Source organism: Ursus americanus, chromosome 12 (genome assembly GCF_024610735.1).
Source record: "Ursus americanus isolate L20-20 chromosome 12, mUrsAme1.1.p, whole genome shotgun sequence".
Classification (NCBI taxonomy): domain Eukaryota; kingdom Metazoa; phylum Chordata; class Mammalia; order Carnivora; family Ursidae; genus Ursus; species Ursus americanus.
In genome coordinates, this window is record NC_142138.1 from 45,424,107 (window position 1) to 45,448,043 (window position 23,937).

Consider the following 23,937-nt stretch of genomic DNA (forward strand, 5'->3'; position numbering starts at 1 on the left):
ATAATCTGATTTATTTTATAAAATGCCATTCTGGCTTCCAGGTGAGCAATGTGAATAAATGCCAAATTTCAATTGGCTTAATATTATTTCAACGACTGCCATATTTCCTCTTCATCTCTCTTGATATACCAGATCATATGCTGAACTTCTGATTAGCCTCTAAGTCCTTGCCAAGGTAGACAGGCATTCCCAAGGGATAACTAAGACTCAGCATAAATAGTATTTGAAAAGTGCACATAAAAGAATAGCTTACTTGTACTTTGACTCTCTCAAGGAACAAAGGAAATTCAAACTGTGGATGGTAAAGTTTAAGTCCTGCAACTGGCTATGATGAGAAAATTCACCAGTTAATGGTAAACTGAACTTACTCTCTTGATTCTAAAGGTAACTGTACATTTTTATACTTTTTAGTAAGCTTTATGAATCTAGTTAAAAACACCAATAATTGAAAAAGCCAAATGAATTATGAATTGGCATAATCAATTCATCTGCTGAATGTTTCTGGGTATTCATTAATAATAAAGACTTAAGCAGTAATATATACAGGTAGCCCAATCTTAAAATTTGTTTTCCCTAAGTTACTCAGCCTTCTCACTTACCTAACAAAACACTACTGAATGAACGCCCATGGCGTAGATCCTACAGGACTTGCTGGGCATCTTGACTGGGGTGGCTCACAGATACCTCAAAAATCATCCTGCTTCTACGTTTTTTGTGCCCCAATCTGCCCCTAAGTCCCTGAGTCAGGAACTTAGACTTTTCTTCTAGGTCCTCTATTTAGCACAGTGACCTAAGTGCCTTGTAAAGGGGAAATGACCAAATGTATAGTGACAGAAAGTGTTATTAGCCAAGGTCATACTGTAATTCTCTTTGTTCTCTGGGACTGCTCACTCGAGCACACAGGACTTCCAACCTTATGCTCAGCTTTCATCACCTACAGTAAATTTTTAGTTTCTCCACTGGCACATGGATTAGTGCAAATATTTATGACAGCTGTTCAAACAGAATTTTAATTTCAAATAATGGGCAAATTTCTTTCATATAAATTAGCAATAATCTAAAATAAATTTGGTTCAGTATAATTCTCTATCCTGTATTATTTTAAAGATAAATTTTTCTTGAATGTACTTTAAAACAAAACAAAACTCTTGTTCTAAGTCTTCCCATTCTTCAAAGCTCATTGATCTGGTTAGGTCTTTAGTCACTGGCCTGGTCATTTCTTCTTCCTCTCAGTAATGTACTTATGATCTTTGTTCCCTACCCTTTGATACTTCATAATTCAAGACAATTTTAGATATCCAGAAGTAATCCTAGATGTCCATGATATAACTTACAATTTTGCTGGGATATAAATGTGATTTGTGTATCTTCCTTAAGATAGTGAGAGAACCTGAGTGTCTAGAATCTTTGTATCTCAAATAATAATTTTGTTTTCTCTGCAATCACATATGTAATATGTACTGGAGTGAAAATAAACAATTTTTAAAAACAATTTGAGATGATGTTGAAAAATAAGTCACCAAAACCCCCAAGTTCTGCTTTTGATGGAGGAGAAGAAAACATAAAGGAGGGCGCCTGGGCGGCTCAGTCAGTTAAGCGTCTGTCTGCCTTAGGCTCAGGTTATAACCTGAGGGTCCTGGGATTAAGTCCCACATTGTGTTCCCTGCTCAGCGGGGAGTCTGCTTCTCACTCTCCTCTGCCTGCTGCTCCCCCTGCTTGTGCTCGCTCTCTCTCTCTCAAATAAATAAATAAATAAATAAATAAAATCCTAAAAAAAAAAAAGAAAGAAAGAAAACATAAATCTGAGAAAGTCATTGCTCTTAACCAGAAAATAATATCTATATTCAGGAAATGAATGTTGGATTTGGTATCTGCTTGGATCTGCATGTGAATAAATCCTAGACAGAACAACTAAAATTAATTAAATTTGTTCAAAAGAACTCTAGCTAATATGAAATTTTATTCACAAAGATATACACAGAACACCTCTATTAGCTGTCTCTATACATTACATGCTGTAGAGGTTTTCGTAAGTTTGGGGATTTGTCCAAGTTCGAGAGACTTTAACCTTAAAGCCTACTTCGTATGCTGACAGGTATCGCTCTCCAATTTTTCAGATATGTTCATTCTCTCTTCCTAAATATATGCTAAACTCCTTGGAAGCAGATATCTGTCTTACATTTCTTTTATCTACATAGTGGGCATTAATAAGTATATATATGTTATATACAAAATTAAGTAACCTCTTATTTATACCACATCAAATTAAGGGAAATCATAATTGCTGGATCACCAAACAGCATCATTTTTTAAGAGGTACGAAGACAAGATTATACCTTGTAAGAGAGCTTAAAACCATGTTATATGACAAAAAAATCAGATTTGGGAGTGTGTAGTCTGGAAAAAACATTCAGGAAAGGAAGATAACAATTATCTTTAAATATTTAAAATGTTATTTTGTAGAAGAGGGATTATAGCAGTAAGGTATAACTTGAAAGGTCCACAAGAAAACAGATTTTCTTTCAGCTCTATATAAAAATTATATTAATTTTGGGGTTGCGACACCCAGGCTATTAATCATTCAGCAAGACAGCACAGTATTTAAGAGTACAGATTCTGAAGTCATTCAACCAAGTTCTATCCTAGCTTTACAATTTACATGCTGGGTGACCTTGATCAAGTTATTTGTAACTTCTCTAAGCAAATGCTTCAAAAAAAGTTAAAGTGCAAATGAATCATGTGGGAGATTCCTGTTCAAAACGCAGATTCTGATTCTAAAAGTCTGAGTTGAAGATTCTGCATTTCTCACAGGCTCCCAATGTAATGAGAACATGTGATGGGCCCACGGACCACATTTTGAGAAAAAAGGTTTTCTAAACTTTAGTTTCTTTACCAGCAAGATGGAGCTAAAGGCATGGGATTGTGTGAGAATTAAATGAGTTAATGTAGGCAAAGAACTTAATACACTGGCAGGCACATACTCAATCTTAGCTATCATGAGCTACTGTCTGAGGTGAAAAGGACTTGTCAAGCGCAAAGGGTGGCCTAAGTAACTCATAATGTAATTTCTAATCCTGGGATTTTTATAATTCTTCTAAATCATTTTGCTAAAATTGGCTCTCTAAATTAATTACACATTAATTGGAATTTGGTACAATTTTAAATACTCAGGAACATTTTATGGAGAGTTTCTGACTCAAATGGAATAGGCTCACTCCCCCAACCCCCCAGGTTCCTACTGAATTCTCAACTTTCTGAGAATTCTGAAAAGTAAATGGTAGCAGGCTGATTGTGGAGAGAAACAACAAATCAAGGTATGAGCAATCCAGGGGTATGCTTCCTGTTATTTCTTTTGCTACTGTTTCCCAGCCAATACTGAATTCTTAGTCAAAGACATGTGACTGAAAGGGATGGGGGGACCCTCTAGTTTCTTTTGTCTGTCTGTTTTCTCTTGTCCCCCAGACTCAAAACAAGTCCCGAGCACTAAGATGTGGTGCTGTGGCACTGACGGCAGTAGCAGATGAACGGACATCTACAACTTTGAGGGGAATTCTTCTCTAGGACCAGATAAACTGGATCTGTAGAGTGAGGGGTCTGAAATCCCTATTGTTTTTTGTCTTTATCCTTTCCCTACTTGGCCCTCACTAGCAGCAGAGTAGGTTGACTAAGTTTCACAGCTGGAAGACTTGGAAGGGATTCCTTAGGAGCTGTAGAGTGAACCTAACTAGATCAAATGCCTGCTAACAATGAAAAAAAAAAAATCCAACATTCAGTATAGGTTAGAAAGATGACCCTGAGTCACATAAGGTAATACTGAAACGTCCAGAATATCATCCAAAATTACTTGTTACATGAAGGACCAGGAAATCTCATCAACACGCAAGATAAAAGATAATACACAGACACTAACCCTGAGATGACTCACCTATTTGGATTATCAGATAAAGACTTTAAAGCAGCTACTAGGACGGTTTAAATATGTAAGAGCAAATAATCTTAAAATATGGGAAGACTGAAGCCGCAGCACAGAAATGGAAGATATAAAAAAGAAACAGGAAAATAAAATATCCTAAACAAAAAAATTTACTGTTTTGACTGTAGAGGAAAATAGAGATAACAAAGGAAAGAGTCAGTGTACTTGAAGATAGATTGATAGAAAAACAATCAAGAGAAAAGATTTGGAAAAAAAAAAAAAAAGACTCCCCCCCCCCCCCCCCCCCCGCAAACCCATAGGATAAAAACATAGGTCTAAAATTTGAGTCACTGGAATCTTAGAGGAAGAAGACAGAAAGCTACAAAAAAATTTTGAAGAAACAATAGCTGAAAACTTCCCAAATATAACGAGTTAAACCTGCCGATTCAAGAAGCTCAGGGAACCTAAAACGGAATAAATTCAATAAAATTCACACCCAAATAAACTGTAATCAAAATGCTGAAAACCAAAAATAAAGAAAAAAATCTTGCAAGCGGAAAACAAAACAAAAAACTCCCAACACAATCCACATTGAGGAAACAATAATTCAAATGACTAAGGATTTCTCATTAGAAACACAAGAAGGCAGTGGAAGGACATTTTTAAAGTGTTGAAAGAAAAGAACTAAATTCTTTGTCAAATGAAAATATCTTTCAGGAATAAAGATGAAATAAAGACATTCCCAGATGAAATACAGAATTCACCACCAGAAGACCTGCTATAACAGAAATGCTGAAGGAAGTTCTTTAGAAAAGAGAGAAATGATATCAAAGGGAAAGAACCTTAGAAATGGAAGAGTAGAAACAGAAATGGTAAATATCTGGGTAATTAAAAAAGATGACTTCTCTTATCTAAAATATGTGACTTTTGAAAGCAAAAATTATAAGACTGGTGAGGTTTTCAAAGTATGTAGATATAATATATGCACATCAACTACAACCCAAAGCAAGTAAAAGGGACTTATATGGTGGGACTATGTGGTTTCTACGTTCCACTTGAAGGGGTAAAATATTAGTTCTAATTAAGCCAGTGAAAAGTTTTTATAAATATAGCCCTAGTGCAACCATTAAAAAAAGCAACAACTAAACTTAAAAAAAAAAAAAAAAAAAAACTGTAAAAAGAGATATAGTCAAAAGCCCAGTAAATTAAAATGTAGATAATAAAATGCAAATAAGCATTTTAGATAAATTAAAATGTAACTCTAATACATAAATAAAGATAGATTAAATTAAATCCGTAATATAAATTATAGGTAATTCTAAAAAATTATCAATTTATCCAATATAAGGCAGCAAAAGGCAAACAGATGAAGGAAAACATAAGGTACAAACAGAGAGAAAAGTAGGCCTAAGTCTGAACATACATTTGCATTAAATATAAACTAAGTATTTCACTTAAAAGATAGATTGACAGTTTTTTTAAAAAATCGAGACTGAATTTACCCGGTACACCTGAAACTGATATTACACCGTATGTTAACTAACTCGAATTTAAATAAAAACTAAAAAAACCCTAAATTTTTCTGTAATTGATAGAAGTAAAAAGTAAATCATCAAGGATATAGAAGAAATAAATAGCACCGTAAACCAACAATAACCAGTTGACATTTACAAAATACCCCAGCCAAGAAGAGCAGAATACACATTTTTAAAAGTATATGCATGGAACATTCACCATGATAGACCATATGCTGAATCATAAAGCAAACCATAGCAAATCTAAGAAAATTGAAATTATACAAAATATTTCTCTCATCATAACAGAATTAAACTAGAAATCAGTATCAGGAATTTACCTAGAAAATTCTCAAATACTTGGAAATTAACAATCAGCTTCCACACTATCCACAGGCCAAAGATGAAGTCTCAAGGAAAATTAGGAAATATTTTATATTTTACAAAAATAGAAATACAAAGTTCAAAATTTGTGGGATGTAGGTAAGCAGTGCTTAGAGAGAAATATAAATAAGTAAATATGTATATTAAAACAGCAGGGAGGTTTCAACCTCTTAGATGAACAATCTAAGCTTCCACCACCAAGAATCTAAAAAGAAAAGCAAAATAAACCCAAACCAAGCAGAAATAAATATTAAAAATAACAATAGAGAAACCAATTAAAATTAAAAGCTAGTTCTTTAAAAAGGTCAGTAAAATTGATAAACCTCTATCTAGCCAGACTAACCAGAGAGAGAAAGAGAGAAGGTACAAATTACCAATATTAGGAATCAAAGAGGGGATATCATTACAGCCTACTGAGTCACTGAAAGGATAAAGAAAAACTGTAAACAACTCTGTGCACATAAATTAGACAACTGGGATGAAAGGGACTGATTCCATGAAAGGCACAAACTACCAAAATTCACCCAAAAAGAAATAATTAATTCGAGTAGGTTTATTCTCAAAAGAAATTGAACACATAGTGAAAAATCTTCCAAAAATGAAAACTCCAAGCCCAGATACTTTCACCAGGGAATGCCATCAAACAACTAAAGAAGTAACCAATTCTACACAATCTTCCAGAATACTGACAGGAAGGAACACTTCCCCACTCATTTTATAAGGCCAGAATTACCCTGATATTAAACTAAAGACAGTATAAGAAAAAACAAACAAACAAATAACATACCAATGTCTTTCATTAACAGAGAAGAAAAAGGAAAAAATACTCAACAAAACATTAGCAAACTGAATCCAGCAATATAGAAAAGGAACAATGCATCACAACCAAAAGCAGGTTATCCAGGAATGCAAGACTAGATCAGAACTCAAACGAACATCAATGTAATCCATCATATTAGTAGACTACATAAGAAAAACTGTTTTATTACATCAATCAAATGATGTGGAAAAAATCATTTGATAAAATCTAACTTCTTTTTTTAAAAAAAGCAAAGACACAATTATAAATGTTTATAATAATTTAATTAGCAAAAATTGCATCGTAAGTCCCATAAACTGTACTTATATTATTTGTTCTAAAGCTGTTTCTCTATCATATTTTGATGTATATGATACAATATGTAGTGTGTAAAGGTACATATAAAGGAATAAAGGATATACGTACACATATATTCAATATATATGTCTCAGCAGTGAAAAACAAAACAAAACAACATCTTCATCATGAAACTTCCAGCAAACTAGAAAAGGGGAAATTCCTTACCTGATAAAGGGCATCATCAAAAAACCTATAGTTATCATCATATGTAATGGTGAAAGACTAAAGTGCTTTGCCCTTGAAGTCCAGCATATGACAAAGATATCTTCTCTCACCCAAGCCTATTCAATAATGAACTGGAAGCTCTAGCCAGTGCAGAAAGAAAAAGAAATAAAAGGAATAAAGATCGGAAAGGAAGAAATAAAACTGTCCCTATTTGTAGATAACATGATTTTCTATGCAGAAAACCCCAATGATTCTACAAAAAAGTTCTAGAACTATTTAGTTTTAGCAAATTTGCAAGATACAAGATCAACATACAAAAATCACCTGTATTTCTAAATACTAACAATGAACAACTGAAATTTGAAATTAAAGAAGTGTGTGTGCATAGATACATACACATAAATTATATGTGCTATTTATCTATGTCACATTCACTGTAGCTACCCAAATACATACATACATACATAGGTTTAAATCTAACAAAACATGTGAAAGACTTTTACATTGACAACTACAAAATGCTGACTAAAAAAATGTCATGTATCGGGGCGCCTGGGTGGCACAGCGGTTAAGCGCCTGCCTTCGGCTCAGGGTGTGATCCTGGCGTTCTGGGATAGAGCCCCACATCAGGCTCCTCCGCTATGAGCCTGCTTCTTCCTCTCCCACTCCCCCTGCTTGTGTTCCCTCTCTCACTGGCTGTCTCTATCTCTGTCGAATAAATAAAATCTTTAAAAAAAAAAAATGTCATGTATCTAAATAAATGGGGAGACATACTGTCTTCATGGATCAAACAACTCTCTCTATATATAGTTAAGATGCTACATACGTAGTCAATTCTTCCCATCGGATCTAAGATTTAACACAATTCCAATTAGAATTTTAGCAGGATTTGTTTGTAGATATGGCAAGCTGATTCCAATGTTTTTATGGGCAAAGGATCTTAAATACTCAAAACAATTCTGAAGAAAAATAAAGTTGAAGATTCACACTACTTGATTTTAAGACTTGTTATAAAACAAAAGTAATCAACAGAATAGTAGAGTTTGGGCCAAATGACAGGCACATATATCCATGGAACAAAATAGAGAATCTAGAAATTGACCTATAAAAATATGGTCAACTGATTTTTGACAAAGATGCGAAGACAAATCAATGGAGATGGCACAATATTTTCAACAAATGGTACTGGAACAAGTGGACACCTGTATTAATAATGTTTTTTATTTTCCATATTTTATAATGTTTTGACATTTTGAGAAGCTTGCCGGCTGGGGAAAGTCTGCTCCTCCCAGGCTAACCAATTCTTAGCACAGGGGTGGGGAGTGGTGGGAGGGCATCGCTTTCATATGCAACCCGAACAACCTCATTATCTAACTCACACACCAAGCTGTTACTTTCTCCTGCTCTGAATTATCCCAGAGCCAGGTACCAGGCAACTAGACACCATCCCAGGAATTATCCAAACTCCTAACTGGTCTTCCCCTTGGAAACCCCAGTAAAGCCTCTGTACTCAGCTTTCCCCTCCCTCCAGTCTCTGCTTCACCAAACCTGATACTTCGGTAGCCCTACGTGGCACAGCACGTCCCCTCCTCTGGGGAAATGTAAGTAAACAATTCATCTTTCGGTATCATTGACCTCTCCATGTCAGCATTCAGTCACCTCCGTAAATTCAAATCCCACAGGCATAATTTTAACATAACATCTACATACAAAAAATGAACCTCTACCTATACTTCACACCTTACATGAAAATTAAGTCAAAACAGATCGCGTATCCACGCTAAACTATAAAATTTTTAGTGGAAAACATAGGAGAGAAGTCTTTGTGACCCTGAAACTCTCAGATATAATGCGAAAAGTATGACACATAAAAGAAGAAATTGATAAGTTAGATTCCATCAAAATTAAAACCTTTTGTTCCCTGAAACAAACTGCTAAAAGAAGAGAAGTTTCAGACTGGAAGACAAAATATGCAAGCTCAATAAGAAAACAAACAACTCAATTTTAAAAAATTGGCAAAATAGAGACTGCAAATAAGTCCTTGAAAAGATGCTCAATATCATTAGTCACTCCAGAAACATAAATTAAAACAACTACCACTACACACACATTAGAACAGTTAAAATATAAAAACAACAACCGACAAGTATTGTCAAGGATGCAGAACAATTGGAACTCTCATATATTACTGGTTAGAATGAAAATGTTATGGCCATTCTGGAAAACAATTAGGCAGTTTCTTATTAAGTTAAACAGACATTTACCATAACATCCAGTAATCTTACTCCTACGTGCTTACCCTAGAAATATGAAAACTTATGTTGACACAAAAACCTGTAGACAAATATTCATAGCAGCTCTATATTCACAATCACCCCAAAATGGAAACAACATAGATGTCCAACTGATGAATGGATAAACACTATGGTAAATTCATATAATGGAATACTATTCAGTAATAAAAAGAAATGAAGTACTGGTACAGGCATAACACTGATGAATCTCAAAGACATTATGCCGAGTAAAAGAAGCCAGTCTCCAAGTCACACACTATAGGATTCCATTTATATGACACTCTGGAAAAGATCAAGCTATAAAGATGGAGAATATATCAATACTTGCCAAGGGTTAGGGGTGGGTAGAGAGTTTGACCACAAAGGGGCAGCATGAGTAAAATTTTTTGGAGTGATGGAATTCTTCTGAATCCTGATTGCGATAGTGGCGATTACACAAATTTATACGTGTGTTAAAACTTGTGAAATGTACATAAAAAAAAAGGTATTTTATATATAAACTTTTTATAAAAATCATTTTAAAGAGGCAAGTGAAAACACTTGAGGACAGGATGCTTTTTTTTCCCCACATAAATCATTGTGTTCAATTTTAATATTTAGTTTACTCAAATTTTGAAGAAATACCTCATAGTGCTAACAGAAGTTTCAATAGTCAAATCCATTTTGTCAACCAAGCCAAGAAAGACAGTGGCTTAGAGGCAATTTCAAACTCTTGGACTTTTAATTGGACAAAACACTGATCCATGGGATGGGGACCAGAAAAAAAATGTAACTGAAACCATTTACCACTATTAAAAGCTAAAAGTCCATTTCTAAACTCTAAATGTTTCATTAATCTTAGAAATTAAATTCCTTAAGAATCATGACTCATCAAGCATCCCTCTTCCTTCTTCTGATATTTAGACCCTTTTTTGCCCCTGGCCTTCAAAATACTGAACAAAATACTTACAGCTTTAAGGGTGAGATCACACTGAAAAACAAGTTTCTGGAGTTGTGTTAAAATTTCTCTTTTGGTATTTTCTAGATCATTTCGTCTCTCTTCAACATTTGTCACACAAACTTTGTAAAGTTCATTTGCTTCTTCTACCTTTAAGAATATCACAGAAAAAAAATAACACTGATCACTAGAATTTATATTTTAAAACAAATACTTATTATAATAAAACTCAATGGAAAGAATTGAAAAGACTTTTTGCATAAAAATTATGGAATGTCTGTTTTAAATAGAATATTTCTAAAGATAACAGACAATCTGTTCTGGTCAGTGACTCAAGGGCACTAGACTTTAATGGAGAGTCAAGTAGGACTTACAATTATTATACCATCTACAAAATAAATGTCTACTTCTATTTAACAGTCTTTTCTATTTATATTTACCATTTTCTATGTAATCTTACAGAATTCATCAAATTATATTTCGTAAGTAATATAAAGCTCCAGCCTAGCTTTGCTATCAGGTACTAGAATTAGCACACATACACACACAGCGGCCTAAAAGGTGAACTTCCTGAACAATAAAGTAAAAAATATTAAACTACTGCCTTCTCTAAGATACCTTCTCAGAAACAAACCCAAAGATTTAAAAGATAAGCAAACATCTCTTAGCATACTGGTTCTCAGAGTGTGGCTCCCCATCACCGACAGCAGCAGTAGCCGCCTGGGAGCCTAGAAGTGCAAGCTGTCTGGGGCCAACCCTAGAGCTACTGAACCAGACACTCTGGAAGTCCGGCCCAGCGGCCTGTTTTAACAAGCCCTCCAGGCAATCCTGATGCATGCTAACATTTGAGAACTGATGCCTTAGCAGATTATTGCTAATTCAGCTTGCAAATAACAAAGATGATTACTTTCTGAAGAGCCTCCTCTTCCAACCTTCGCTTTTTCTCTAGCTGCTTGTTGAGGTTTTTTACTAATCCGCCACTTGAGCACAGGTGCTCCTCTTCTGCGCGGAACATGGAGGATTTTGCCTTTTCATACTCATCTTGACGCTGCATGCACAACAACTTTGCCTTTTTAAGAGCAGTCTCTGTTTCCAGCTATACAGGGAAACCAAAAGACCATTAAATACAGAGTGAGAAACAAAGCCTAATGTATAAGTTTCATTAGCATATTCAACAAGATAGTTCAAACAGCACCTTAGAAAAACTACAGAGTAAGGCAAGCATCTCCCGGGGCAGATGCGTACGTAGTGCCCATGATGTCAGATGCTCACAAGCAGGTAGATGAAACTCCACCAGGATACTCACCATTTTATTTTGTTCCTGTTTCCAAAGTTCTTTTATTTCTTTCCTTTGTTTTTCCATTTCATTTTTCCTCCCAAGTAGAGGCTGTCAAGGGTATTTTAAAACAAGAAAGAAAAAAAAAAAAGCTGTTTTCTAAAGGTATGCTGTTGTTAAAAAAAAAAAAAAGTGTATCATATGTATAAATTTTTACCTGCACAAATTTGTTGGCTTGGAGAGCTGCAATTGTTTGTTGTAAAAGGTGACTATTCTTTATATCATTAAGAAGAGCATTGGTAAATAGAGACTGCAGTGGCATAAACTCCTAGAATTTACAATTGAAAAGTAAATTTTCCAACAGAAATAGCACTAGAGTTCTAGACCCCCAACCAATTCTTCTTCAGAGGGAGAAATTTTAAGTTTGGACATTTTTCTGCAGACAAATGACTAGTCATAAAGATGACTATATGAGAAAGACACTGAAGAATGCTAATTATAAAACTAGGTAGCAAGACTACTGGCTAACAAAACAATCAACATTTGTATAAAATTGTGATTTTCCTAGTTTTTTTTTTTTCATAATGGGTCTCCACATAAATTTAAAAGGCTTTTATTTTGCCCAGTCAAAAGTTTATTATTTCACTTCTTTCCTTTATTTAGTATACAAGTTTCTGACTTCGCAAGGCACTATCATGAGCTCAACCAGGTAACCTCTTGGTCCCATACCCTAGGAGGTCACTGAACACTTACCTGCATTCCAATGTTACTTCTAGTTGCCTCTGCCAACTTGACAATGTTCCTAGTGGACTCCAATTCTGAAAAGGTCAAAGAAAACATCAGAAGGTAAATTAACTACTGCCCCCCATACTCTAAAATTATTCGTGATTCCCACATTAAAGAGTGAGCACCCATACTAGTCTGCGTCATAGGATACTGTGATTCTTATCCAGAGTGCACATCAAAACCGACTAGGAAACTTTCAAAATACACATGCTTGGCCTCACTTCTCTGGGAGATGGGACCTAGGCCTGTGTATTGCCCCTTTATAAGGCTATTCAGGTGATTCTGATGGGCGTTCCCTATTTAAAGCAAACAATTTGGTAGAAAGAGCACAGGATTTGGGTAAATCCTATATTCTTCCAGTTAGTGCTATATAATCCTACGCAAATCTGCTATCTGACCTTAGGCAAATCACCTGTCTTGTTCGCCTGAGCTGTAAAATGGGAACAATTCTTTTCTTGACTTCTTCCCAGGGTTTTGGTAAGGATTAAGTGAGGTACAAGATGTGAAAGTATTTTGTCATCTGTAAAGCACTGGGAAAATACTAGCTATTAAGATGTTTTCATGGCCAGTGCTCATATACCTATTGTTGCTTTGATTTCTTTTAACCATATTATCTGATGATTGCATCTCTTTTTGCCCATTGGGGTATGGCTTCCTTAAAGGCAAAGACAGTATACTATTTGTCTTTGTGTCCCCAGATCGAGTGGTTGGCCCACAGTAATGTTTAATAAGTACATTTATTGTAAGAAGAGTCTTTCCTATTTCAAGAGAAAATGGACAATGATTTTATTCACTACAATGAAGAAGCTACTAATTTGGAATCATATTAGTCATCGTCTGTAGAAAATGAATTGCAAACAATTTAGTTCTTACACTCCAGAGTTAATCAGATGCCCCAAAGGGCAACTCACCCAAGTTAAGCTTCTTTTCAACCCATGAAACTATGTTCTTGGTATATTTTGACCATGTTTTAGCATAAGACAAAGCCAATTCTACAGAATCAGTGTTCTTCAATAGCACGCTGTCTAGTTCTACAGGAGAAAAATTTCCTGAAAATAAAAATATCAAGTATATATTAAATATCAGCACATAAACTCTAAACAAAGAAGCATTCAAATCCTAAGATGTTCTTCAATGAAAACTGTTTAAAAAAACTACAAGTGACAAATTTAGAATTAAAGGTTGCAGTTTAAACTTAAAATGGTTTCAAATTATGTTTTTTATCTTAATATATATTTCTATTGTTCATCAAGTTATAAACCCTATATAATCTTGATCGGTCTCTACATTATCTATCTATTCTAGCAGGGTTTTTTTCTTAAATTTTTGTGCAAAATTTTACACATCATTTTGTGTTAAAAATGAGTACTTGAGGTTACTGAGCAAGAAGAGATTAAGTAATCCAAAACATGTATTGAAAGTAACTGTAGCGGGTTGGGGAGTGGTAAAAAAAAAAAAAAAGAGAGAGAGAGAGAGAGAGAGAAGAAAGAAAAGAAAGAAAGGAAGGAAGGAGCTGCAAAACATTTGACTAAGATTCTAAGTACCTCAAGCATTACCTTTTTCGTTGGGTGAGTCCACTGATTCCACGGAAACATTTTCAAAAGACTTACAACACGGAAGAAAACAAATTTAAGATTAGAGCAGAAGATAACAGATCTTTGCTTCAGAAATTTTTCACTCTAATTTGTTACTGTGACATAATTCCTGTTAAGGAATTTCAAGTATTTAGAACTCAAAGGGCCTAAGAAATCCGTTTGAATGTTACATCTTCTAAGAATTACATACCTTTTTATAATTGCAGTTCTCAAGATCCAAGAATAAATAACCTCATTGTTTACTAACAGCATTAGTTAACATTAATAAATCCATTCAAAACTTTAAATTCTGCAGATTTCAAAAATATTAGTCAGGAAGTTACAGAAACAATCTAAATAGATTACCACTTAAACTGAAGACAAAAACCTGTTTCTTCCAGCCATCTTTTACCATTTTATCATATGACAAGCATTTCTCTGAAAGTCTAGTGGACAACTTAGTGCAGAACTTTCTATGATGATGGAAATGTTCTGTATCTGCACTGTCTAGTAAGGTAGATGTTAGTTACATGTGGCTATCTGAGCATATGAAAAGTGGCTAATGTAAATAAGAAGTATATTTTCAATTTTATTTATTTTAAGTAATTTAAATTTAAAGAGCTACATGTGGCACGTGGCTACCTTACTGGACAGTGCAGGAGAACGTATCTACCACAATTGTGAGATCTTAAACAAATGTGATCTATTTGGTTGGGCAATACAGACTAGGCAGGGATTCAATGCAAAAGGGATCAAAGACACCTGGGTATGAAGTCCAGCTCTACCACTTAGTAGCTGTATGACCCTGGACTACCATATATGTAGGCTTAACTGGGATAAGAACACTAGTTTCATAGGGCTACTTTAAGGCTTAAGATGATCTAGGTTTAGCACAGGGCATGGTACATAATAAACACTATTAAATAAATGGCAATTATTATTTAAAGTATTTTTCAAAACTCTTCACCAAAGTAATTTTATTAGTAGCATTATATCATCATGGACTTTTAAAGCTCAATCTCTAGGGTTAATTAAATACTGCAAAAAGGAAAATAAGGTGCAAAAGAAAAAAAGGAAAAAGTATTTTCCTATTAAGAATTAGTGTAGTATGTGCACACAATAGAGCCAACAGGGACAGGAAATATGATTCACACCTAAAATTCTAATTCTTCGGAGCCTTGTCACACACATATAATGTTATTTTATCTACTGAATTAGTATATTTGAAAAGATAAAATTGAAGAAAAATTATAAACAATAGCAAAATATTTAAGGATCTTAAAATTCTTCATTACTCTGATATGGTTTATACACTATCCTTGATTCATCAATAGATGACCAGAAATAGTCAACTGTTTTCTCAATATTATAGTACATATAACAAATGCTTCGATTAGTCATTCGTATTTTGTAACATTTTAAGAAAGACCTGCAATTTTTATATTATTTTGATATAACACAAATACTTGGCACATTTCCAAATATTTGTTGAACTCCTTCTGGATTTGAACATCCTTAAAAAGAAATTATTAACGTATGTCCCTATTCCAGTTTTTAAAAATAGCCTGCATTTAGTGAAAAAACTTTAGTCAAATAAAAATATCATTACTATAAATCTTTAAAGCAATATTCTACAAACATTCTTCATGTTCTATTATTTCAGAGTAATTTTTCTTTAAATTGGGAATTGGGGGGTGCCTGGGTGGCTCAGTCGGTTAAGCGAGTGCCTTTGGCTCAGGTCATGATCCCAGGGTCCTGGGATTGAGCCCTTTGTCAGGCTCCCTACTCAGCGGGGAGTCTGCTTCTGCTTCTCCCTCTGCCTCTCCCCCGCCCCCCCCCCCACTTGTGTTCGCTTGCTCTCTCTCAAATAATTAAATAAAATCTTAAAAAAAAAAAAAATCGGAACTGCAATCCTCTGACATACTGCTCTTAGGGAGAATTAAGACCTATAGCCTATTAATAAGTGTTTCATGGTAACAAACTATAGGATGTATGAAAAGATTAACACCCTCTTTACTTCTTGTGTTATTTTTCTAAGTTTCCACCAGTCTTTAAGAACTGTGACAATGTCAGGAGAGAAAGATGGTTAAAAATTACTTACTAAGATTTTGGACCATATGACATACAGATCCATTACATAGGACACCATTAAACTATCAAATACATTCTTTCAAAATGATAGCTCCACTTGGAAGTATAATTAAATTTTTGTTCCAGAAACTGACTATAAGTTATCATATTTAAAATGAACTGATCTGTTTTTCTTGCTCAACTCAAAAACTATCAAAGACTAATGCTGAGATTAAGATCAAGAAATTATTGAAATATTAAGTTAAAAATATTAATATTTAAGTCTCTGCTTTCACACAAACTTGGCCTACCTTACTTTCCCGAGAAACAGGCAGTCGCAATAATGAATCATTGCCTACATCTCCCATAAGGAAGTTTGTCAGGCTATCCAGGGAAGTTAAAAAAAAAAAAAAAAAGAAAGAAATAGAAATAAAAAGACAAGTCATTACATTGCTCTGTCACAGGCTTCACATGCAACATGTCATCTAGAATAATTTCTTTTTAAGTAAGAACCTTAGAAATAAACTCCTAGGAATCTATTCACATAAACATAGTCACTTGCAAATGGATGTTGCTTCTGAACAGCTGTATAGACACTGCCAAAAACAGTAACAAAACAATAATGAAATAATGAACATATTTTTTGAGTGTTGTGATGATATTTTGTATTGGTTAATACTTTACTTTCTATGTATCTACTGAACTATGTGACATATTCTCAGACACCCAGGCCCAAATTTCTTTATATGACAGTCCTCTACTTACATATTCCCAAAGGTAAAGGCCAAGGTCTCAATGGAAGAAAACACTTCTCTGAAGAGATCGTTTTTGTTTTCTTCATTAACTTCTGTGAAGTTCACAGCTACAGGGAAAGGTTGGTTACAATAAATGAGGAAGAAAATATTTTAAACTAGATTTATACAAAGATATTTAATCTCTTAAAAATTTACCATTACTTCTAGAAGCATCAGAAGATTAGGAAACTGAAAAGCCTAAGACACAAAATGAGTATGATGTTCAAGTTCTTCATTAAAGAAATCATAAAAAAGAATCAGCTTGCACACAAGTGGCTGGCATTCCAAACTTACTACTCCACGCATTACATAATTTGACACATCTAAAAAGTGACGCAATGTGAAATCAATCCGTCTCAGAGTCACAGAGTCCATGTGACATCAGACCTCTCATTAAGAGCACTCTGTGCTATTCTCTCTTGCTTATTGCTTTATGGCATTTGTAAAAATAGCTAAATGCACCGTGGCCCGCTTTAGTCAAATGAAGTATATTTTTCACTATGAATTACCAATAATTGAAGTCATATATACATTTGACATAGCGTAAGTCCTATATACAAAGCATATCACATAAACACCCAATGCTTCAGAAAATTTAAATTCCTACTTATTTATAGCCTTATTTCTTACAGGCTCTTGGGCTCTGAGGTCCATGTTAGTTGATACATATTGCTGTCTCTTGCTTGCCGTAGGCATATTTTAACATTTTGCATTTTGCTAAAGCAAATTGTGAAATATAACTGAAAAATTTTTCTTATTTTAACTTCTTCTCTATGCACCTTTGCGAAAAGCCCATATACAATTTACTAAGACAAAATCTGAAGGTGGAATTGGAAATTTTTTTAAAAGTAACCCCTTCTGAAGACTCAGGGTGAGTTTAAGGAGCAATTGGTTCCTTGTATCCCAACATCCCTAGGATCCTTGCCAATAAAGGGAAGGTAGAGAGACAAAGTGAAGAGGAAGCCATCCTTTGCTTTAAAACAAGCTGTTTTGAAGATTAGCTGCACAGCAGAATTACCTAGGGAGTTTCAAAAACAAAAATCTGGGTCCTACCACCAAAAATTCAGATTTCACAAGCCTGGTGGAGCATAAGTATTTGTTCAAAAGCTCTCCCATGTGATTCCAGTGTACAACTAGGGTTGAAAATGCTTGCTGGAAAGCAAGAACTCCTAAGCCAGGATGAAGGAAGCCTCAAGCCTCTAAACCTCATGAAATTACAATCAAGATTTTACAAGGATAAGCCTTTGTAGATATGAGGGGCTAAGGACCACACCTTTCATCAGATTCTTCTAAATATTGCTGATACAAACAAAAGAAAAACTTTAAGGACCACCATAAATAATTTTAAAGCTATTTTTGGACTTGTGCTCTGGCCAAGATGGAAAAACGTTTACACTTCTGCCTGAAATAACCAAAAGAAACTCATACAAAATACATGAAACAAAAATTTTCAAGACATTGGCTAAAAGGCAACAAAAGACAAGAATCTTGACAGACAAGAAATGAACATGGTAGGCTCTACAATAGCCCCAGCTTAGTGCCTAACATCACACAGAGTAGATTTCCCAGTAAAAGAAATTATGATGGAGAAGAGTCATTTTGTAATAAGGAAGGAGTCAATTTACCAAGAGGACATAACAATCCTATACATTTATGCACCTAATAAACAACTTCAAAATGCACGAAGCAAAACCTAATTGAACCACAATGAGAAATAGACAAATTTATAATTATAGCCAGAGACTTCAATAGCCCTCTCTCAATAATTGACAGAACACGTATATGGAAAATCAGTAAGGATATGGAAGACTTCAACAATACTATCAGCTTCCTCTACCAGACGGACAGGTGTAGAACACTCCATCCAGTAACAGCAGAATGCATGTCTTTTCAAGTACACACTGAATATTTGCCAAGATAGACCATACTATAAAACAAGTCAAAATGGGTTTAAAAGGATTCAAAGCAGGCAAAGTATGTTCTGTGACTAGATGGAATTAAATTAGAAATAACAGAAAGATCTCTGGAAAATCCCCAGATACCAGGAAACTAAGTAACACTTCTAAATAACCCATGGGTCAAAGAAGAAAAAGGGAAATTAGAAAGTGTTTTGAACACAATGAAAATGAAAACACCACATATCAAAATTGATGAAAGGGGACTACAGGAAGGTGCAGAAAGGAAGGAGTACCAAGGGGCACCCATTATCTGGATTGGGACAGTTTCACAAGGGTTTTTATGTCAAAATTGATTAAACTGTATCCTTTAAATATATGTATTTTATTGAATATCAATTATACCTCAACAACACTTTTAAACATCTCATTGGAAAGTAAACTTTAAATAGTAATTTATAATGTCTATTTACAATAACTTATATAACCAGCAAAAATGTAAAGCCTACTTACATTTCCTAACTTTAACCTGTTAGACTTTCAAGAAAAAAACACCTTATAACACTACTGCAAATTCTATAACAATTTCTCTTTCTTACCTATTTCTTTCGGAGCACTAAGCATGACTGGGAGATTTAAAAAGCAGGAATTGTGCGCAAAAGGACAATTATCGGAACCATCTTCCTTTATCTTCATCCTTACTTGAATGAGGTTACAGCCATTGAATGAAAATTACTATTATTGCCCCTGCCTCCAATTCAAAACAGCCCTCTATTTTTAATACCTTTTCTCTTTTTTGCTTCTGCTCCGTGTGTCAAAGAAAAGTCTTTGGCCCCTTTCCAGCAATAAATCTTTCCCCCCTCTCTTGCAGTCTCCAAACCCCTATGCCGCCTCCCTCCACAGCTTTATCTCCCACTCAACTGACATTTTTTCTTAGGCTACTAACATACTCAATCCTTCCTCTGTGAAAAAACTTTCATTTTACCATATTTCCTCTTAAAGCTACCATCCAATTTAACTTTTTATTTTTTTTAACTGCCAAACCTCTATAAATAGGTCATGACTAAATTCACCAGGATTTGGCTTTTCATCCAGTCTAATGGTTGTAAGAGGTTGAAAAACTTTGTGTAAAGGGCTAGATAGCAAATATTTTAGACTTTCCAGGACATGTGGTATGTTGCAACTATTCCTAAAGGAGCCATACATAAATGAATGAGATATGGTGATACATAAATGAGTAAGAGTGGCTGTGCTCCAATAGAAATGTATTTACAAAAATAGGCAGCAGGCCGGATTTGCCCCACCAGAAACAGTTTGCTCAGCCTGGTTAAGAGGATGGGTTCTGAAGCCAGTTTGCCTGGGTTAAATCTTAAACTCTGTCTCCTACTAGGGATTTAACACAACTGCTCTGTGCCTCAGTCTACTCATTTATAAAGTGGGGACAACAATATGTACTTTGAGAACTGTTATAAAAATTGAATGAACTTAGAACAGAGCCTGTTACAAAGAAAATGCTCAATAAATGTTAGTTATTATTTGCACTCAAAACCACTAACAACACTGCCAACAAAAACCGATTAGTCAAACTTGGATGCCTTTTTTCTTCTAAGTTTTCATCCTACTTGTCCACTCTACAACTCTCAACAGCTCTACCACTTAATACATACGCAACCTTGGACAAACCTCTCTATGTCCCAGCTTCCTTATCTGCAAAATGGGTGTTGACAGAATAACAGTATTGACCTGAAAAATTTGCTGTGGGGATTAATGGAATAATCCAGACAGAGTTTAACAGTGTCTGGCATACGGTAAGTATCCTCAATAATGTCTAGAATTATTACTACAAATATTAAACACTTTCTTCCATCTTGAAGTATTCTGCACTCTTAGAAGAAATGTGTTACAGTAACTAAAAGTGGGGCTTCAGAATTTCGGACCTGAGATGGAATCTAAGCTCCACCACTTCTTGTGTTATTCTGACTACATCACCTCACTACAATTTCTCCCTCTGTAAAATGGTGCAGCATTGAAAGACATGACGGAGAAACAACTGTAAAGCACAGAGGAGAGGTAGAGTGCAGGGCTTGGTAGTTAGTAACATGAGTGCTCTCATGTTCTGTGTATCTATCTATTGACAATTTTACTTTATATAGTCGTCCCACCCAACCTGCAGTCCTCTTTGGCTTTCTTCTCTATACATTATCTCCACAGAACTATATCCATTTTCTTCCCTTTGAAGGAAACGAATCCTTAAACTACCTGTCTAGTTCTCACCTCTGAGCTCCAGATCCACACTTCCAATGGTCTGTTTGATATATTCTTTCTCCTACTTCCCAGGCTTACCCACCAGCATTACAACCTCAACATGTCCTACCTGAACCCTATCCTCCCTTCTGTTCTGCCCTGCAAGCCGACTCTTTTCTATACATTCCTTAGCTCATTATCTTTGCTTCAAAATACCTCTAAAACATTTCTTCTTCCTTTCCATTCCCACTGCCATTTAGTTCAAAAGGCCACATTTTACCTGTAGTCTGGATTATTTAACAACCTGCTAATTGGTGTCGGTGTCTCCACTCTCTTCTCCCTATTAGCCATTCTTCAAAATGGCATCAAAATTTTGCTCAAGGTTTAAACAACTGTCTCCCGTGGGCTCCCTATTAAGTCACAACAATAAGCACTACGATACATTTAGTATCTCTTTAAGAAATCACATGAATAGCTTTCATACATACCATCTATTAGTACTTTCAAACTTTTTTGACCACAACCTTCAGTAAGAAATACACATTCTATCAAGACCAAGTATACCATACACATATAATAGTTATTAGTTACATAACACCTATGAAGTTTCAAAACATCCTTAAGTCTTATACAATGAGTGTTACATTCTGATTTTTCTTTTCTATTCTCTTTTGTATTTTAAAAATCCTGGTCACAATCTACTAACTTGATGTCATAAATAAGGGCTCACAACTTGCAAACCACTCAATTAAAAGTAGGCAAATTTTCATCATTTGCATGAGGAAAAAAATGTTTAGGGAGAAAAATCAAAAAGCAGTAAGGCTTACAAAATGAAAACTTTAAGTTGCTTCTGAGAAACACAAAAGACAACTTGAAGAAATGAAATGCATACTATAGTCTCAGAAATGCTAAATATGTAACTTCTCCTTAACTTATAAGTTTATAAAATTTATAAATTTTACTCATCATCCTCAAAACACCAATTGATATTTTTTGGAATCAGATAAGCCAATTCAAAAGTCCTGATGGAAAAATAAAATCCAGAACAAAAACAGTACCAGAAAGAGGAGTTATCCCCACCAGCTACTAAAACATATACAACTACAGTAAAGATAGTGTGGTACTGGCTCATGACTAAACAAATCAATGGGACATAAAATGAGGTCCAAAAATAGATATAAATATACATGACAGTTTAGTGTACTTATGATAAAAATGGCATCCCAGATCAGTGGGGAAAAGATGAATTATTTGATAAATAAGATAGACATGTAGACACTCTAGAGAATGTATCAAGGACTTAAATTTAATAAATGACACCATGAAAACATTAAATGAAAACACACTGGAGAATGCTACTATAATCTCAGAGGGGGGAGGTCCTTCCTAATACCTGAAACCCAAGAACCATAAAGAAGACTGATAAATTTAAATGCAAAAATAAAATACCATAAGCAAATCAAAAGATCAAGAAAATGTGCAACATAGATCAAAGATTAAGGGCTAATTTCACTTACGCAGAGTTTCTACAAATCAGTACTAGAAAAAAAGACCAACCATCAAAAAAAAAAAGGGGTAAAGGGTCAACTCACATAAAAGGATGTACAAATGGCTCTAAAAGATGAAAAGATACTCAACGGCACTCAAAATGAGGGAAATGCAAATCAATCTACACCGAGATGCCAATTTTTATTATCAGACTGGGTAACAAGCTGGGTAACCAGCTCTGTCGGCAAGGGCACAGTAAATCAGCCTTTTCAGCACTGCTATCAGCAAGGCAGAACCACCACAGAGGTTCTTTAGCAATATTAAAAAAATAAATACAAATGAACATGGCTATTCATTGAAGCATTATTTGTAACAGAAAAAAAAATGGAAACAATCCAAGTATCCATTAGTGAATTGGTTAAAATAAATTATAGCACATGAGCATAACAGATTACCATGCAGCTTTAGAAAAAAACCGAACAAATCACAACAAAAGAATTCGGGAACCCTTTATGTATAGAACATAACTCAGAACAACGAGCAAGGAGCAGAATGCTACCATTTGTGTAAAAAGGAGAGTAAAAAAAAAAGAACATATTGTATTGCTTATATATGCATAATATGATTCTAGAAAGATACACAAAAATCCAGAAATAGTTGCTGCTTGTCTAGGTCAAGAAAAGGGTAGCTAAGCGTCTGAGGGAGGAAAGACACTTCACTGCTGGATACTCTTTTATGCCATTTGCATTGTACACCGTTTCAATGTATTGCCTATTAAAAAATGAAGTATTCAAAACAGAAAGAAGACACAAAGCTTCCACAATTTCAGATGTATAATTAAAGTTTGTTTTTCTTCTTTGTCAATTTTTAAACATAGGGCAAAATACAGATCACGAAAAACCTAAATAAATGGTCCTATTAATTTAAATTACAAATAAGATTGACCAAAATAAATGTAAACAGTGAAAACACAAACACTCAAATACATAATAAATTACTGAGTGCTGAAGATGTCTTTTATCTACTTCAAAAATAAGCTGTATCTCTCTTACCATATTGCAAATATTTTGTCAGACTTAACTTCCTGCTTGGAAACAGGAGGAGACACAGGAAATACAAATCACTACTAGAATGAATGAGGAAAAGCTTTGTCTTTTAAAGTTTTTAATTTAATTTAAAGCTTTGAAATTTTCTTTTAAAGTTATCAAAAGGTAAATTCCATACTTAAAAAATAAGAGGAGTCAAAGATTCCAATTTTATTCCAATGCATTTATTATACATCCACACCTGCAGTAGCACAAACAAGATTACACCTCCCTGATTCTAAAGTCATTCTGTATATGGTTTTTTTTTTTTAATGTCTTGGTATATTTGCCAAATGCATCGACAGTTAAGATGTCCAAGTCATGTCATCTTTGTTTCTTAAATGTAATCAGGGGTTTAA

At 34.5% G+C, this 23,937-nt stretch overlaps 1 protein-coding gene across 3 annotated transcripts in view; it reads right to left on the bottom strand.

Moving 5' to 3' along the window:
- The window catches only part of ARHGAP29 (Rho GTPase activating protein 29), a 61,838-nt gene that overhangs the window by 17,634 nt on the left and 20,267 nt on the right, over positions 1-23,937 (bottom strand). For all 3 annotated transcript variants that reach the window (XM_045801747.2, XM_045801746.2, XM_045801748.2), the window contains 9 exons: positions 16,838-16,934; positions 16,384-16,456; positions 13,985-14,033; positions 13,340-13,477; positions 12,396-12,460; positions 11,860-11,970; positions 11,673-11,753; positions 11,274-11,462; positions 10,379-10,516 (listed from right to left, as the gene is read on the bottom strand). In XM_045801747.2, coding sequence (XP_045657703.2) covers positions 10,379-10,516; positions 11,274-11,462; positions 11,673-11,753; positions 11,860-11,970; positions 12,396-12,460; positions 13,340-13,477; positions 13,985-14,033; positions 16,384-16,456; positions 16,838-16,934 — 941 coding nt within the window. The remainder of the gene's footprint in view (positions 1-10,378; positions 10,517-11,273; positions 11,463-11,672; positions 11,754-11,859; positions 11,971-12,395; positions 12,461-13,339; positions 13,478-13,984; positions 14,034-16,383; positions 16,457-16,837; positions 16,935-23,937) is intronic.